The sequence below is a fragment of the Canis lupus genome, chromosome 15 (genome assembly GCF_048164855.1).
Source record: "Canis lupus baileyi chromosome 15, mCanLup2.hap1, whole genome shotgun sequence".
In the NCBI taxonomy this organism is placed as follows: Eukaryota; Metazoa; Chordata; class Mammalia; order Carnivora; family Canidae; genus Canis; species Canis lupus.
In genome coordinates, this window is record NC_132852.1 from 52,739,821 (window position 1) to 52,759,121 (window position 19,301).

General features: G+C 42.5%; 1 protein-coding gene across 3 annotated transcripts in view; it reads left to right on the top strand.

Annotated features, from left to right (window-relative positions):
* TBXAS1 (thromboxane A synthase 1) overlaps positions 1-19,301 on the top strand; it is a 161,855-nt gene that overhangs the window by 67,328 nt on the left and 75,226 nt on the right. For all 3 annotated transcript variants that reach the window (XM_072777419.1, XM_072777420.1, XM_072777418.1), the window contains one exon: positions 8,734-8,830. In XM_072777419.1, coding sequence (XP_072633520.1) covers positions 8,734-8,830 — 97 coding nt within the window. The remainder of the gene's footprint in view (positions 1-8,733; positions 8,831-19,301) is intronic.

The following is a 19,301-nucleotide window of genomic DNA, read 5'->3' on the forward strand; positions in this document are numbered from 1 at the left end:
CTTGTTTGCACGATACCTCACTGATTTGCTGAAATTTTCTCTTCAACCAGTCGCTTTGGAGTTCCATAAGCAAATTCTTCTGTGCATAAATAAATCTAAATGAATGATTGGCCAGGAGCTTTTACCTCAAAGGTGAAGCTAGAACTTACCTTTGGTAATTGGGCTGGCGGGGCGGAGCGGGGGGGTGGGGAGGCGGTCTGGGCCGCGAAACAAGAAGATGCTCTGAGTTTCCTCCTTTAAAAGACCTCACCTAAAAAATAATAATAATAAATAGAATAAATAAAATAAATAAATAAAAGACCCCACCTGAGCAGGTGGTGGCTCGGTCTCACACACCTGCTCAGCCCTGGGGCTGCTCCACCGACCAGGCGGCCTCGCAGAATCGCATCCCCTGGAACCAAACCATCCCCATGCCCAACTGTCAGTTGGGCAGTGGGGAGGGGCTCTGGTTCAACCATTGTCCTGACCTTGGGCACCTTCTTTCACTTGGTCTCAGGGTCCTCTTCTGAAAAGTGGGTACAGTAACTACCGCCTCCATGTCCCAGGAGGATGAAAGGAGATGACGTGGGCAGGGCACCTAGAACCAGGCCTGGCAGGGAGTAAGCACTCAGTAAATGCAAACAGTGGTGGTTTGCTCCAAGGTTCTGAGGACGGTCCCCAACCCAGCTGAATACTTCACTGGCTGATTTCAGGGATCTAGGAAGTTCCTCCACGCTCTATAGAGAGTAGACTTAAAATGCCAAGATCTGTGATTTCCTTTTTAATTTGTGGGATTACTAGCATTCGAAGCCACACCAGAGTGCAGATTGTCCTGTTTTGCTCCCATATTTCAGAGATGAGGAAGCTGGAGCCCAGAATTAGGCTTTACAGAGTTTGCCTGTGGTGGTTGAGCAAGTTGCAGTGCTGGCTGAGTCTAGACCCAGCCTCCCGGGCTCTGGTGTGTATCACTGGGCAGTGTGCCACCCCATCTGGGAAGCAGTAGGACGCCCCCATACATTCACACTGATGTACAAGACTGAGATCAGCCCCCCTCGGGGAAATGTTTTGAACAGCAGAAGGGAATCAGGTATTCACAAAGTTGAGGAAAAGGGAGCACCATATTGGTTAGGACTTCTGGGTTACAGATGGTAGATGCCCAACACAAGAGAACTGAAGCACACAGGCTAACTGAACTGTGGAGGACCCATGGGTGGCTGCAGCAGGTGGAGCCTCAAACCCAACTTTGTACTTCCTCGACACCCTGTTTGTCTGAAATGTCTGCTTGTCCCTGTTAGCCCCTCCTGCAGGCAGTTCTTACCATGTGGTAGAAAGATGGCCAGCCATAGCCCTATACTCATAGATTCCTGAAAGTTTAGCAGCTCCAGGAGAAAGACGAAGCTTTCTGCTGCAGTCCCCATGTGTCCATCCCAGGAAGGATTCCGAATGGCCCTGGTTGGGGCCCGTGTCCACCCCAGAACCACTCACTGTTGCCAAGGAGATGAGACACCGTGATTGGTATGGCTGGGTGGCGAGTCCATCCGCATGGTCGGATGCTGGGGATGGACTTGGGGGCTGGAATGGCAGGGTGCTATCACTGACCATTCCTCCGGGGCTGCACACAATGGGGGAGGGTCTTCCTGAAACAGGGCTGGGCACACAGGAGCTCTGGAGCCCTCCCAGGCACCCAAGGGGAAGTCTGAAAAGCAATCTTCATTATGTTTTTCTCTGCTCAAAAATCTTTCCAGGAGTTCCTCAAACTACAGATGAGTGTTTGTGTAAATATAAATTCACAAGATTACACAATTTACATGTAAAATGGGGCCAGTTTTCTCACGAGGTTCATAAACCAGCTCTGAAGCAATTCTGAAGGAATTGTGACAAAATTGTTTTTAGTATTAGCAATATTACTAGAAAAAAAGCACAAAGACTCCCAAGGTGCTCACTTGGAAAGGACAACTTCCATTTGGATGTAGAAGTATTATTTTGTTGTTGTTGTTGTTTTAAAATCCAGATTATATGTAAAATTATTTCAGTAATAACTAAATAAAAAAAAAACTAAATCAATACAAACACATGATCAAAATGTGTGTGCACCCTAGTGTAAATGCTTTTGTTTTAGGTCTAAGAATATAGGGAAATGAGAGTGAGTGTGAACTTTGGTTAAACATAGAGCAGGATTTTTAACTTGGGGTTTGTGGGTCCCCATCCTGGTTAATGTCAGTTACCTCAGGACTCCCTTGGGAACTTGTTAAAATTAAAGGGTCTGGGTTCCACCATGGAGACTCTGGTCAGACAGGTCTGGGTGGGGCCAGGTATTATTTTCTGAATTTTGATCAGCCATTAAGGCTGAGATTCACTCCCTTCAGACAGTATTTCCCAGAGTGTGGGAGTTGCCTCTTGGCATCAGAATCTGGAGAACCTATGATAATGCAGATTCTTGGCTCCTCCCAGGCCTACTGGATCTGAGTTGGTGAGGAGCAGAGCTGTGACTGTATAGTTCATTAAGCTCCCAGGTGGCTTAAAAAATTTCTTTATTTTGTGATAATTATAGATTCATAAGAAGTTGCCCAAAAAAAAAAAAAAAAAAAAAAAAAAGGTACAGAGAGGTCCAGGGTGCCTTTGACCAGTTTCCCCCAGGGATGACCTCTTACATAACTAGAGTACATGATCAAACCAGGAAACTGACACTGGTACAACCCACAATGCTTATTTAGATTTTATCAGGTTTACACAAACTTGTGTGTGTGTGTAGTTCTAGGTGATTTTATCACATGTGTAACCACTACTGCAAACCAAGATACAAAATTGTCTCATCACCACAAGCCTCTCTGGCGCCATCCTTTAGAGCCACACCAACTCATCACCACTCCCATACCTAGCCTTCTAGCAACTACTAATTTCTTCTCCTTCTCTACAATTTTGTTATTTCAGATATAAACAGAATCCTATGTCACCTATCTAGATTGGCTTTTCTCACATAATTCCCTTGTGATCCATCCAAATCATCTCATGTATCAATAGTTTGAGTTTTTAGACCGTTGCATAGTATTCCACTATGGGGATGTGCCACTCTTTGTCTAACCTTCGTCTGTTGAAGAACATTTGGGTTGTTTGCAGTTTTGGGATCTAGGTCTACGATAAGAGAAACTTCCATGAACATTCATGAACATGGTTTAGTGTGGACATAAATTTTCATTTATCTGAAATAAATGCCCAAGAATGCTATTGCCAGGTCATGTGGTAAGTGCATGTTTAGTTTTATAAGAAACTTCCAAACTATTTTCCAAAGAGGCTGTACCATTATATGTCCACACCACCAACGCATGAGTGACCTGGTTTCTCCACATGCTCATCAGCATTTGATGTCACTATTCTTTTTTATTTTAACCATTCTGATAAATGTGTATTGAAGTTTCATTGTGGTTTTAATTTGCATTTCCCTCATGACCAATGATGTTGAACATGTTTTCATGTGCTTCCTTGGCATCTGTATATCATCTTTGGTGAAATATTTGTTCTTGACTTTTTTGCCCATTTTGGGGTAAGATTGATTTTATTCATTCATTCGTTCATTCATTTAGAACATGCACAAGCAGGGTGAGGGGAAAAGGCCGCGACAGAATCCCAGACTCCCCACTGACTGTGGAGCCTGACATGAGGCTCCATCTCATTGTCCCTGAGATCATGACCTGAGCCAAAATCAACAGTGAGATGCTAACCAACTGAGCCACCCAAGCACCCCTGCCCATTTTTTATTGGATTGCTTTTTAACTATTGAGTTTTAAGAGTTCTTCATATATTCTAGATGGAAGTCCTTTGTCAGATATATGGTTTACAAATATTTTCTCCTAGTCTGTCAATTGTCTTTTCATCTTGATAGGGTTTACAAGGAGCAAAACATTTTTATTTTGATTAAGTTCAATTGATCAATCTTTGTCTTTTATGGATTGTATATTTGTTCTTAAGCCTAAGGACTCTTTGCCTGTCCTAGATCCAAAGATTTTCCCCTTTTTTTCTAGAAGCTTTATGTTTTACATTTAACTCTGTGATCTACTTTGAGTTGATTTTTGTAGAAGGCGTGAGGCTCATTTTTTTGCCAATATATGGCCAACTATTCCAGTTCCACTTGTTGGAAGGCTATGCTTACTCCATTGAATTGTTTTGTGTCCTTGTCAAAAACCAGTTGAGGATATTTGTGTGGGTCTATTTCTAGGTTCTCTATTCTGTTCCATTCATCTATGTGTCTATTTCTCTGCCAATACCACACATTCTTGGCTACTGCAGCCAAGTCTTGGAATCTGGTAGACTGATTCCTCCCACTTCACTTTTTTTTTTTTTCCAAAATGGATATAGTTATTTGAAGTCCTTTGCCTTTCCATATATATTTTAGAATAAGCCTATCTATGCCTACAAAAAGTTTGCTGTGCTTTTTATAGGAATTGCACAGAGCCTATGGATCCGTTTTGAAAGAACTGACAGCGTGGAGTCTTCCAATCCATGAACATGCTATATTTATTTATTTAGGTCTTTTTTATTTCCTCTACATTTTATATGGCATTGTATTTTAATTTTGGATTCAACGTGTTCATTGTTGGAATATAGAAATACTATTGATTTCATGTGCTGATCTTGAATACTGAAAACTTGTTGAACTCACTTATTAGTTCAGGATTTTTTTTTTAATTCTTTGGTATTTTTCTATGTGGACAATGCTGTCATCTGAGAGTAGAGGACAATGCTTGTTCCTTTCCAATCTAAATGCTTTTTATTTATTTTTTCTTGCCTTATTGCAAGTTCTAGAACTATGCTGAATAACAGCAGTGAGGGTGGACATCCTTGCCTTGTTCCCAATCTTAGGAAAACACACTCTTTCACTGTTAAGTGTGATGTTAGCTCTTTTTTGTAGATTTCTTGTAGATACTTTTTAATTTGAGAAATTTCCCCTTTCTACATGAGAATTTTTATTATGAACAAGTGCTAGATTTTGTCAAATGTTCTTTTCTACATCAACTGAATAACCACATAATTTTATTTTTTATTCAATTTATATGTAGATCATTTTGATTTTTTTAAAAAAAAATATTGAACCAGCCTCAGCCTGGAGTATTTGGGTGGCTCAGTCAGTTAAGCATCTGACTCTTGATTTTGGCTCAGGTCATAATCTCAGGGTCATGAGATTGAGCCTGGTGTTGGGCTCCATGCTCAGTGAGGAGTCTGCTTGAGATTCTTGCCCCCTCCCCTACCCTTTCCCCCACTTATGTTCACTCTCTCTCTTTAAATAAATAAATAAATAAATAAATAAATAAATAAATAAAATCTTTGTGAGAAATATTGAACCAGTCATGTATACCTAGAATAAATACCACTTGGTTGTGGTGTATAATTCTTTCTATAGATTGCAGGCTTTGATCTGTTGATACTTTGTTGAAGATTTTTGTATCCAGGTTCTATGAAATACTGATCTAGTTTTCTTTTTTTGTACTGTCTTTTTCTGGCTTTAGTATCAGGGTAATCCTGGCTTCATAAATGGAGTTGGGGATTATTCCTTCCTCTTTTATTTTCTGGAAGAGTGTGTAAAATTGTTAATTATTCTTTAAATGTTTGGTAGAATGCTCCACTGAAACCATCTGAGCTGGGAGACGTCTTTTTCAAGAAATTTAAAATTATGGATTCAATTTCTTTTATGGTTATGGGATTATTCACATTGTTTATTTCATCTTGGATGAGTTTTAGTAGCTTGTAGTTCTCAAGGAATTTGTTCATTTCTTCTAAGTTGTCAAATTTATTAGTGTGACGTTGTTATAGTAGTCTCATATTATTTTAATGGTTGTAGAATCTGTAGTGATGTCCCATTTCGTTCCTGATATTGGTGATTTGTGTCTTGACTCTTTTTTATCTTTGTTAACTTGTGTCTTGACTCTTTTTATCCTTGTCAGTCTTGCTAGCTGTTTATTAGTTTTATTGAGTTTTTTCCAAGAGCTAACTTTTTTTGTTTCATTAAATATTTTTCTGTTTTCAATTTCATTCATTTCTGCCCTTGTCTTTATTATTTCCTTCCTTCCGTTTGATTTAGGTTTTTTGCTCTTTTTCTAATTGCTTGAGGTAGGAACTTAGATTATTCACTTATGATTTTTCTTTTTTTCTAAGATAGTACTTAATGCTACAAATTTCTGTCTCAACACTACTTTAGCTACAGACATAAATTCCAATTTGTTATCTAATTATAATAGAGTGATGTATTTGTTTTCTTTCATTCTATTTCTTGATTCATTTGTTTTTCCTTCTTATGGGTTACTTGAATGTTTTTTAGAATTCCTTTATGACATTAAAAAATTTTTTTCTATATCACTTTGTGTAGTGTCCTTAGTAGTTGCATAAATATACATATGTAATTTTTCAGTCTACTGGTATACCACTTTGAGTGATGTGAAGAAATTTTACTTCCATTTTTGTCCCTTTACCTGCATTATTTCTTAATATAATTATCTTAAGGATTATCTCTAAGTATACAGAACCCCATATCAGATGGTGTTATCTTTTTTTTTTCAACCATCAAGTATGATCTGAGAAACTCATGAGAAGGTTATTCTGTTATTTTTTAGGCACTCCATATTATTCTTTCCTTGCTGAAGTTTCAAGCTTCCTTCTGTTATTATTTCCCTACTGTTTGGAGAACTTCCTTTACCGTTATTTAAGGGTAGATCTGTTAGTGACACATTTTCTTAGTATTCCTTCATCTGAAAACGCTGTTATTTCTTCTTTCCTGAAGTATATTTTCTCCTGGTATAGGACTTGTGATCGACAGACCTCTTCTTTCAGCATTTGAGAACTATGCCACTTTCTTCTGGCCTCCATGGTTTCTGATGATAAATCTGCTTTCCTTTGAATTGGTGTCCCTATAAATAATCCATCCATTCTCTTAGCTGCTTTCAAGATTATTTTTCTGTTCTTAGTTTTCAGAAGTTTAACTATGATATGTCTTGGCATGGGTTTCTATGGGTTCCTCCTATAGAGGATTCACTCAGCATCTTGTTTATGTTTTTTGCCAAATGGGAGAAATTTTCAGTGATTATTTCTTCAAATCCAGGTGGCTTTTAAGCATATTTTATATTTGAGAAGCCTTGCTCTAGAGTGGATTTCAAGGGTCCTGGAACCCCTCAAATTGTATACAAAATGCTGTAAATATCCATGTTTCTTAGGGAATGTCTGCAGCTTTCACTAGATTCTCTAGAGGTCCATGAAACTCGCCATAAATTTCATGAAAAGATTGTTTTATAGCCATATTGAGTCATTTGTGGTCTTCTTGATTAAGAAACAATAAAAACTACTTGGTATACTTTCTTTCCTTCTACCATATCTTTTGAATTTCTATTTCCCAAAGATTGCCCCCCCCCCAATTTTGGAAAATATGATCATTCAGGTGAATATTTTCTGAGTGCCTAATATATGCCAGCCAAAATTTTTCCCCATTTTCCCCCAGTCAGTGAGAAGAGGAGTTTTAAAAATTAAAGCCATTTTTAGCTTTTGAAAAGTTCTCAGTGACTAAGAATTCAGAATAAACTTTGCTGCTTTCATATCTTGTGACTTTACTCTTTAAAATCTATTCCTTACTGCTCTGAGCTGAATATGACAATGGTCACATTATATCCTGAAAGTACAATTTCGTAGACTAAAGACATGGCATTATGCAGTGGATCCATTTATCATCACCACTCAAGTTTGCTTCATACGGTTGGTAGCCAAACACTCCTAGTTCCTCCAAGCAGACTCATCCCTGGACAGTTGCACACACAGATCCCTCTACCTAGTGTACCCTCACCCCCTTTGCCACTCACATTCCTAAACTAACCCCTGCTTATCTTTTGGAATTCAGTTTGAGACGCACCACCTCTGCGAAGCCTTTATTCTCCCAGCACCAAGTTGGATGTGCCTCCAATGTTACCCCTGCTTGCCAGATGTCACACTGTGTGCTGATTACCTATCACTCCCATCAGACTGTGCGACCCTTGACAACTGTGACTGGGTCTTTGTTGCTTTTATGCCCCTGGTACTTTAATAAACGTAACCAGACATGTACTCAAGTGCCAATTCCACTCAGAGTTCACTAACACCAGCTGACTGGCTGCTCCTTTCCTCCATTTCTTCATTAATGTCAGAAATATCTGCTGAACTACTTCATGCACAGGTGTGGCAACCAGATGTTCAGCCCTTCATCAGCAGATTTGATCTTTCCCAAATTTTCACAGAATTTATTAATTCACTTTAGATTTTTTCCAAGGATCAATATATAAGTGTTTTGGCCTTTTTTTTTTTTTGCTAGAATATCTGTCTCCCCATTTTTAGACAATATGGACTACACTGACCTCTGCCATTTTTACTTACTACTGGGTCTTATGAATTCTTTAATATTGTGTTTGCATTTACAGATATATCTTTTCTATTGGGCTATGAGCTTCTTAGGATGCTCTGGGGGGGACTCTGGGACTCTCCCCAGAGTTTCCAAAGCCTGGTGCAAGGTGGATTCCAGAAATGTTTGCGGAATGAAATTTGATGCTAGATCATCACAGCTATACTATTCCTCATGATTAGCACATGTATTTCCACATTTTCTCCACACCTTTACTTCCTATTTGTCTTTTTTTTTTCCTATTTGTCTTTTATTCTTCATTCTAAGCATGGGGAATTCTTTTTGGAAAGGGGAAATTGGTAGATAAATACAGAACATTTTAAAGTAATTTTTTTTTATTCCCTCAGGTACTATCTTGGTCGCCGGATGTTTATTGTTATCTCTGAGCCAGACATGATCAAGCAGGTGTTGGTTGAGAACTTCCATAACTTTACCAACAGAATGGTATGTAGTTTTCTCTCTGCATATGGATGAATGGGGAATCATTTCTAAGATTCAAGGACTGCACATCACATCTAATAGGGATGTGATTGGGCCCCTTATCGGGTTTAGATCAGTTTGACTCAAAATAGCTCTCCAAAGAATTCAGGTTTTCAAAAGAGATGCACAGGACTGGTAGAAAAGAATGGCATTTGCATTTAAGAAATGCTTCAAGAAAGCTAAAGCTCAAGAGAAGTTCTGGCTAATAAAAATGCTAAAACCAGAAGGGTTTTTTTAAAGCTTGTGCTAAAAGCTAGAAGAATCCAGAGGGCGCAGGTCAAGTGACTGAGGAAGACAGAGGAAGGTTAATAAATATCAGAGGGAAAGCAATTTTTCAAGCCTCTTGTGCTTCCATCTTTCCCAGAGCGTATAAAAGTCTTAAGGCCAGAAAGGGAAGACAAGCAACATTACAAGGGAAATTTGTCCCCTTGTAGCAGAAGCCTGTAAGAGGGCTCCCCAGGGTCAGTTCAATCCAATCCACTAAAGAATGTGTACATTCCATCTTTTTGAGAAAGTACATATCCTCCTACTTTTTATCTTTGTTGAGGACTCTTAAAGAATGAAAGAGCTGACTAATAGTGGCACATGTTAGTGTTGTTCCTATTCCCCAAAGATGAAGAGGATAGGAATTCTAGCAGAGAAGACCACTGATCTCTATGTTGATTCTTGGAAAGATTCTAACATGAATAAATGAACACTTGCTTGTGAAAATTGAGGGAATCACAATCTTTTTTGGGGGAGGGGACAAATTAAACTCAACTACCATTCTTAGAGGAATAATAGGTAATATATGCACTTTTCTCGGTTATTTGGCAAGCTTTTGCATACCCACCATATGCCAGGTGCTGTCTAGGTGCTGATTTTAAAGAGCTAGAAGATGCAGGCTTGTCCTGAAAGAGCTCACAGTCTAGAGACAGTGGGAGACAGGTGAATAAACCAGTATTCTATGGTCTGGTTATGTGTGCTGCAGTGGGAACCACTGTGTCATCCAGGATGGGGCCAGGGGAAGGCTTATTAGATAGATCTCTGGGGCTGAGTCCTAAAGGTATTAGCATAGCTCCCCTGCATTCTGTGCTGGTTGAGCCACCCAGAGTGGGGTTTTTTTCCTCATAAAATTTCATGAGAACGTATGAGATTGGTACAATTATCATCTCTATTTTCTAGACAGGGAGACTAAGACACAGAGGGCTTAAGTGACAGCCCTGGTCACGTGACTAACAGGAGGAAGAGCAGGGAACCTCGTGCCACACCCCCGACTCAAGTCCTTACTGCCCCACTACCAACAGCTGCCTTGGGTGACACTTCAGGATTGTCAAGGTGTCACTGAGTAGTTAGGTGCTCACCCCCAGCAAGCTCATCTTCTGGCCCCAGGGTGTCATGCCCAATTCCAGTTATCATATGGCCACTAGAAGGAGGTGACTGCCTGGCCTGTTAACACTGTCACCTCAGGGCAGCTAAAAGAATTGCAGAAGTTTAACTTCTCCGCTGCCTCCCCAAATGTGATGTTGCTACTCTGCTGTTCAAAGTCTTCTGAAGTTCTCTTCTGGGGTGCTGCTGGGATCTTAGGGACGGAGGCTGATGGTCAAGTGCAGTTGTAGCATACAGCTCTGCCGGATTCAGTAAGGAATGTCGATTAAAGAAGCGGGGAAGCCAGTGAGTCCCAGGACCTGGACCCCCAAGCTGTATCCCAGCAAGCAGGGAAGGCGCCCCTGAGCCCCCCTGGCGGAGACATGGGACCTAGCAACCACATGTCTCTGTATTGCTTCATGTGACACCCGGATGTCTCCAGGGCACGAGCCCCTGAGAGCTGACCTGGAAGAGGGCTGTGCGCTGACATGCTGGGGACATACGCTCAGCACACAAGTTCAAGCAGGGAGCACAAAAGAAAGTTGCCTCAGCTTCAGCCAGTTTCTCCTGCAAACCATTTGTTTGTCCTGACTTTTTCCATCCCCTAGATCATTTTTTTTTCTACTTCCCAGACTACGATTCCCCAGAATATGGTTCCTTTTACCTTCTTCTACTGCACACAATGCCCTTGGGATAAAGTTCAAGCTCTCCAGATGAGACTGAAAGGCCTTTGTAATTTAGATCCATGACATATGCTCCAACCTGGCCTCTCACTGCTCCCCAAGGCGGGCTGTGGCTCCAGCGGGACCAACCCCTTCATTCTCTCTGCGTCCTGCTCTAGAGAGTCCTGCCCCCGTGCCTTTGCTCAGGCTGCCACACTAGCTACTACTGGAGGCAGCGTAAGAGTGGGTCTTGTATTTGCTAGCAACTTGAGCTGGAGTAGATCATTCACCTTTTTAAGCTTCTCATTCCTCCTGGGCTGCTGTGAGGCCAACTGAGGTCGCGCAGACAACCCCACCTTCTACTCTGCAAGCATTAGCTGCTCTCAACAGGAAGACCCTCCACTCCTTCTACAGCCACTCAACCCTTCCCCAAGGCTCTTCTTAAATTCTGGCTCTTCCAAGAAGCCTTCCCTACTTCAGTCCACATTTGCCTTTCCCCTTGTTCTGAACCCTCGCAGCATTTGTCGTGTACACCACATCATCATGGACCCCATTGTGCCTTCTTTTTTTAAATATTTTATTTAATTTATTTATTCATGAGATACACAGAGAGAGACAGAGAGAGGCAGAGACACAGGCAGAGGGAGAAGCAGGCTCCACGCAGGGAGCCTGACATGGGACTCGATCCCGGGTCTCCAGGATCACACCCTGGGCTGAAGGCAGGTGCTGAACCGCTGAGCCACTCAGGGATCCCCACCCATTGTGCCTTCTATTTGCAGTTAAATGAAGGTATGGCTTCCATGCTAACTTGATTATTAGCTCCTTCAGGGTGGTGTTCTTTTTAATACCCATGGCCCAAACACAGGATGACTATTCAGTACCCAATATATTCTTGTTCAAATGGAACTAAGTCTCTGTCAACTTAACATCCTCCCCAGAAGAACCATTCTCCCCTACCTGAAGCTGAAGAGATTCGATCTACACCTCCTCTTCTCGACCATTCATAAACATGGAAAAAGACCCATCAAAGATGAGATCTCTAGGAAACCCCAATGTTTATAGTTTTCCATCTGGGAATGTATTCATTTATCTTTAGCTTTGTTTATGGTCTTTAAGCCAATTCCATATTCATGACAAAACAATCCTTAGTGACTCAATTTTTTAAAAACCATCTTTAGAGTGGGATTTTCTCACAGGTTTTTGAAAGTCAAATTAAATCGGGTTCTGTGGTTCCCTCTTATCCATATGCTTATTTATCTGCTCAAAGAACTCAAGGAGATTAGTGAGGCGTGCTTTCTTCATACCGACACCACACTGCCTTCTCTCTAATAAGCCATGTTTACTTAAGTGTTCAGCAATTCAGCTTTATTATACATTCATTCAGTAAACATTAAACGCTTACTCCATGCAAGCTTCTACCAAATGGTCCCTTGTGATACGGAAAATACCTCAGCATATTAGTTGGATACATTAAGTTTGAAGGAACTTAAATAACGCATGGATTCATTTTTTTGACTGAGAGCTTGTCTCCTCATAAATCCAGGCTTGACTTAGGCACGTCCCAGAGCAGCCTGGTGGAGGATGGTTGTCATGTGGGAAGGTGGGTTTGGCTCTAGCGTTTGATGTGAGCTGTAAGCGTCCCACGAGGGACCAATGGCTGGAGGTGAGGTGACACCACGGGGAACTCACTAACACATATCTGTACAGAGCAAATAATTTGAATTCAAACTTGTTGAATGAAATATTTTTTCAAACTCGAGAACCCTGGGCTGAAGAGACCATGAGTCAGACCTGGAGGGCAGTTCTCGTATCTAGCTTTCAAACTGGCGTTTCTTAAGGCCCTCACTTCCGTGTGAGGTCTGGGCCGCTCCTTGTCCATTCTCTGGATGGCCTCCAATCCATGCCCTCAGCACTTCCAGAAGAACCTCCATGGTGCTGTAGGCACACTTCACTGTTAAACCCAAATCAATCTTCTCAGCATTCCTAGAACTTCAGTTGTCCCGCCTCAGGACCTTGGGATTTTTTTTTTTTTTTTAAGATATTTTTAATTAGCTCCCCTCTGCTATCAGGTACTCAATGAAGCCATGAGGGCAGCTCTTTTAAAAGAAAAATATCTGTGGAAACTGGAGTTGGGCCCACATGACTCCACAGAAATGGTCATAACCAGCAGTGGGACTTCCTATTCCTGGCCTCCCCATTCCGGGCCTGGAGTGGGAGAAGCTGTGGGAAGGTTGATAAGAGGTAGGGTGGTCTGTGGTCCGTGTTAGATTGGTTTGGTTGGACGGGGTCATGGAGAGAGCATATTCAGTCACTAAACTGCTATCAGGAGCTCTAGGTTCTGCTCCAAAATGACAGCATGGACCACAGGTCAGGCTGCAGGCATGCCCATCTCCAGTTCTGCCACTGGCATGGGGAGTGGAGGTGGCAGGCTGTGGTAGTTGGGTGTATGTGTGTGTGTGATATGTGGTTCCAGCCCTCAGGTCCTCACCGGCAACACGGGGTATCCCCTGTCCAGGCACAAGTCCAGCCACACCACCGACTCACAAAAGTCACACCTATAGTCACATAATGGATTTGATGAATGGTTTTATCCAGAACCATAAAGACCCAAGGGCCTGGGTTGCCCCAGGTGCTACCTTTCCCCACAGACACATGGGAATCATTGGTTTCCCTGTGAAACCACAAGCCCTTGGCACTGGCAAAGATTACGAAAGTTCTAAGGCAACTGAGTCACTGAAAACCTTATTACTCCCTGCAGCAGCAGCACCCCATTCCAAAGAACAGGAGCGTGTGGGCTTGTTACAGAGCTCATGAGCACAGAAAGCTCCATCCAAGGCTCCAGATGGGGCGGGCCACAGGTGTGGGGCCCCAGGGACCTGCCCATTGGTGTCCACTGAGGCAGGGGCAGGTAGGCTCCGCGAGTTTGCCATAAAATTGCCCCCTACACCTCTCCAACTGGTACCTCTCCACTGACAACTTTTGAAAACTTGGCTTATCTAGAATTTCTGATCCTCTTTCCCTTAAGTAAGACATTGAGTGAATGAAGCCATTCGGTTTTCACATGTGAGCCGTGAGACTTACACTGTGAGAATGGTGTTTGGACCTGACTTAGGGAAGCTTATATCACCTCAGTCAAGCCTTGAATGCTATTTTTAGCTTTGTGGGGTTAATTTTTTATTTAAATTCCAGGTAGTTAACATACAGTATAATATTAGTTTCAATGATTCAACACTTACATACAATATCCGGTGCTCATCACAAGTGCATCCCTTTTTCTTTCTTTCTTTCTTTCTTTCTTTCTTTCTTTCTTTCTTTCTTTCTTTCTTTCTTTCTTTCTTTCTTTCTTTCTTTCTTTTTCTTCTTCTTTCTTTCTTTCTTTCTTTCTTCTTTCTTTCTTTCTTCTTTCTTTCTTCTTTCTTTCTTTCTCTTTCTTCTTTCTTTCTTTTTTTTTTAAAGACTTATTATCTAATTTAGAGAGAGAGAGAGCGCAAGCCAGAGGGGGTGGGGACAGAAAGAGAGGGAAAAGCAGACTTCTCTCTGAGCATGGAGCCCAACGTGGGGCTTGATCCCACGACCCCAAGACCCCAACCTGAACAGAAATCAAGAGTCAGATGCCCAACCTGCTGAGTTACACAGGCGCCCCACAACAAGCGCCCTCCTTACTCCCCATCACCTATTCCCCCCAACCCCCTCACCTCAATCTGGTGACCATCAGATTGTTCTCTACAGTCAAGAGTCTGTTTCTTGGTTGGTCTCTCTCTCTTTTTCCCCATGATCCTTTGTTTTGTTTCTTAAATTCCACATATGGCTAAAATCACATGGTATTTGTCTTTCTCTGACTAACCTGTTTCACTTAGTAGCTTTGTCTCTTTTGAGAAGGGTCAGTGCACATGATAGGCCCACAGCCCCGAGCAGGGCAGAAGTTCATACTTAAAACCCAGACTGCCGAAACCCAGAAACAGATGTGTGCAACCGCATTGGCCTGAGCCCTATTTTGAGCCAGGACTCTTTGATCTCACACACTGTGCTGTGCACAGGAGACCCTCCAGCCTGAGCTGGGAGCATCTCATCCTGGGATGGGCTGCCCCTTGGAAGCCCCTGCATCATAGCCATAGTGAGATCCCCACACCCTGAGAGCCTCCCCCTTTCACCTGCTTTTCTCATGTCTGGACATTGACTGGTATGCAAAAGCCAGGCCCGGGGCACCACACGTGATCGGTAAAACACACTTAGCTCCACGTTTTCAACTTGGTGGGGAAGTGTGAACCCTAACATTTTTAAAGGCATTGAGTGCATCCTGAAGCCTGACGGAGGGAAGAATAGTGCTAAGTGGTATTGATTTGAATGCTCCAATGCTCTTCTGTCAGAGTCTTGCAGAACTTTTTCAAACTTCAAGATCTTGCTGAAAATGATTTCACAGCTCATGTGTCACCTGACCCTTGCTTCAACAGGAAGCCAGCTTTACATTTTTTAAAAAGAGAGATAAGTACAATCTCGTTCTTATATTTAGGCCTCCTTTCTTTAACTTTTGTGGTGGCTGAAGTAGAAGTAAGTGTATAAACCAGGAGATTAAGATCTAGAACTTGGGGGAGAGAACAGTAAAGGAGCCACAGAAGTAATTCCGGCACCTCGGTGGTTATATTCCTGAACGTCTCATGAAATCAAGTCACTGTGCCTGTGAGTCCTGCCCCTCCTGCTCCTCCTCTGCCCTGATCTCTTTTAGTAACACCCTGTTTCTCCCCCGTCCTCCCCACCTTCTGTAAGCCACGGCCCAGCAGTATGGTAAAAGGCACACGGCTTGAATTTAAAGAATTGAAATCAGATTCTGGATTTGCTGCCTTTTGTTAGCTGAGTCTTGTGGACCAGTCCTTCAACTTCTCTGGGCCCATTTCTTCTGCGTCGAGTACGAGCGTCAGACGAGGTACCCACCAGGCGTGTTTGGTTCCCAGTGCAGGTGGCAGTCGGCACCATTGGGTAAACCATGGCATCCCACTGGCATCCCAGAGAGCCATTTAGAGCTTCAGATGTGAGGGTCCCTCTTCGGGCCCACCAGGAGAGTTTCTTTTCCCAGCCAAGCACAACAGGTACTAAATCAGAGATACCTTGTCCTTCCTTAACACTGTTTCTGTCAAGAAACTGCTGAGAACTTTCGAAGGTGTTCCTTGGAAGATTTAACAAGCCCCTGTCAGGAAGAGGCCATGCTGTGGGGCATGGGGCTTGCAAAAGCACAGTTCCAAGCCTGTGGTTTCCTCCTCTTTGGTGGATAAAATGCTAGGAACTCTCTATCAGGCAGGACCACCAGAGCCCATATCAGGACTTTGTCCAATTTAGAAGAGGTCCCTTTCCTTCCACCAGCTGATACCGAGTTGTCAGACGGAGCCCGATCTGGGTTGTGCCCCCTAAGCCAGGTCCTCACTTGGAGGCCAGGCTCTCAGACCAGTCAAAGTCTAAGGCAGAGAGAGGAAACAAAGTGTATGCCTTAGGATCATTTTCTATGGCCAAGACTAATGGGTAAAAACTGTCCAGTGGAGACAGAACACTTTCACTGTTTCAAAGCACCAAATATAAGCCCTTTTTGGTTAAAATCTTTGTACAGCCAGATAGCAATTGTCTTATGTTGCAAATACCATATCATCAGGTGTAGAATTTGGGGTGATCCAGGTGAGAGAATTCTAGAGCTTTTGTTGATTAACATAATAAGGAGCCATGCAAGAGGATTCATGTATGCAGGTGAGGAGAGAGGTCATGCCATGGAGCTTCCTCATCTGTGCAAAGTTGTGCAAGAATTTGAAAGTCTGAGGGGATCCCTGGGTGGCGCAGCGGTTTGGTGCCTGCCTTTGGCCCAGGGCGCGATCCTGGAGACCCGGGATCAAATCCCACATCGGGCTCCAGGTGCGTGGAGCCTGCTTCTCCCTCTGCGTATGTCTCTGCCTCTCTCTCTCTCTCTCTCTCTCTCTGTGTGTGTGACTATCATAAATAAATAAAAATTAAAAAAATTATAAAAAAAAAAGAATTTGAAAGTCTGCAACACTGGGCCTAGCGTTTTTGTGATCATGGCATACTTTGATATTTATATTCTTACAGCCTACTTGACATACGTTACACTGAACGGGTTGGTAATTCTGGCATCGTGACTGATGATTTATAACAGTATCTTGGAGTCTTCAAAAGCATCTCATTCTGTTTACCTACAGTTCTGTGTAGGCCGTTGAAGAACTGTTGACTGCCCTGCCAGGGCATCATAGAGATCGTACAAATCTTTTTTTTTTAATATTTTATTTATTTATTCATGAGAGACAGAGAGAGAGAGAGAGAGAGAGAGGCAGAGACACAGGCAGAGGGAGAAGCAGGCTCCATGCAGGGAGCCTGACATAGGACTCGATCCCAGGTCTCCAGGATCACGCCCTAGGCTGAAGGCGGCGCTAAACCGCTGAGCCAACCGGGCTGCCCAAGATCGTACACATCTTAAGTCAAAGTTCTTACATGTTCCAGGATGCAAGAGAACTTTTTTTTTTCTTTTTGGCTAGTATAATATATTCTATTATACTTCTTACACATTTTTCATCCTGACATGCATACTCAATTATAGCAAACATGCACTGCATGCATTTTGCAGCATTTTCTAGGAAGAGCTGGTGGTTCTCATGGGGCTCTCTCAGGCCAGTTGAGAGCCACGGGTTTAGCATGTGCTAACCACCCAATACATGGTGCTCTCTTCACATCAACACGGAATGCCGAGGTTGTTGGTTTTCTTTGATAACTTGTTCCTCAGAATGATGTGCTTCTTTGAAGTTTAAAGCTTATGCTTAGTTGGTCTAATAAGAAGCTAGACTCTATTTTAAGAGATCTTAATTGAAAAGACAAACACATTCAACTGTCCAAGGGAAACTTAGCAGGGGAGCCATGAAGCCACTACTGCTGCTTGCCAAGGCGCTGTTTCCTAATTCCTGGAGAATTACCCCAAGATTAATGAGTGTGAAAAGCACTTTGTTAGCTGTAAGATCAACAAACACTGGTTGGAAACCACCCCATTCCCACCCTCCAAGTCAACTGTGAGCTCCTTTGAGGGCAAGGATTCCATTCCTTATCTTGGTGGCTTCAGTGCTCCATAGCACCTGGCACATAATAGGTGCTCAAGAAATGTTCACAGCCTTGATAACTTTTAACTAACAGGATTTTAGCTGAGGAAGGGGGGATGACTTCCAATTTGGGGGTTTAGGTTAGAGTAGGCTTTTGGAATTTTTTTGACTGTGGCCTACAATATAAAAAAAAAACCACATTGCACATCATGACATAGAGTACACAAACACACTTTATTTCTCTCTCTTTCACACACACACACATCCTATTTTGTTTTCAAAACAAAATACTTATTCATAGTTTGTGAAATGTTTCTCAGAGTATCTTCTACTCTGTTCTATTTATTTCCTTAGTTTTTCTTTTTTAAAATGCTGTTTGCAATCCACTGCATTGATTTCATGGCTGGTTATGGCCCATTGTCTGGAAATCCCTGGCTGGATAGTGATTGGAGGTACCTTCGCTGAGACTCAGGAGACAAAATTGGGTGGACAGACAGGAGTCTAGAAAGCCCTGTTTCTCTGGATCTTCTTCCCTGAGACTCATGGTGCCTTCCTGTCTCAACACTCCCAGTTCTGCCCTGTCAGATCTACTAGTCCCGTACCTCATTCCTTCAGGGGAGGTCCCTCTGTAGGGAGCCCTCAAGGCATCACTCAGTAATACTAGTCAAGTATTATGTGGAAACAGGGCTGGGGGAGGGGGGTGGGGAGTTAGTGTTTGCTAGGCACAGAATTTCAGTTGTGCAAGATGAAAAGCATCTGTGGATAGATGGTGGAAATGGTTGCACGGTGTGAATGTACTTAATGCTGCAGAACTGTATGCTTACATGTGATTATGATGGTAAGTTTTACATTATGTGTATTTTGCCACAATTGAAAAACATATATATATGAAGACAGACAAACAAGCCTGCAGGGGTCCCCTGGAGATGAAGACTCCAGGGTTGGAAGAGTTGTTAAGGGTCATTTAGACTAACCCCCCTGGACGCTCAAGCTTCTCATGTAGAATTTCCCCAAAATGGTTTACAGTCATCAGTGATGGAGGCTCATTACTCAAAGCAGGTTATTTTTATCTTGGAACAATTCTGACTTTTGACTGTTCAGAAGTTCTCCTTTAGGTGAGCTGAAATTTTCCTCAAAGCTTCCACTATGGAACCCACTTCCACCCCTCAGGGTCACTGAAACAACCCAAATTTCCTCTCTCACATAATATGCATTCAGTAAGTTTTTTTTTTTTTTTTTTTTTTGGTGCATCCTAAGTACCACTCTCTGATCTTCCAGTCTTCTCTTTCCAGATACAACATTCAAAAATCTGCTCTTCCCTCTTACAGAGTCATCTCTAGAAACAAA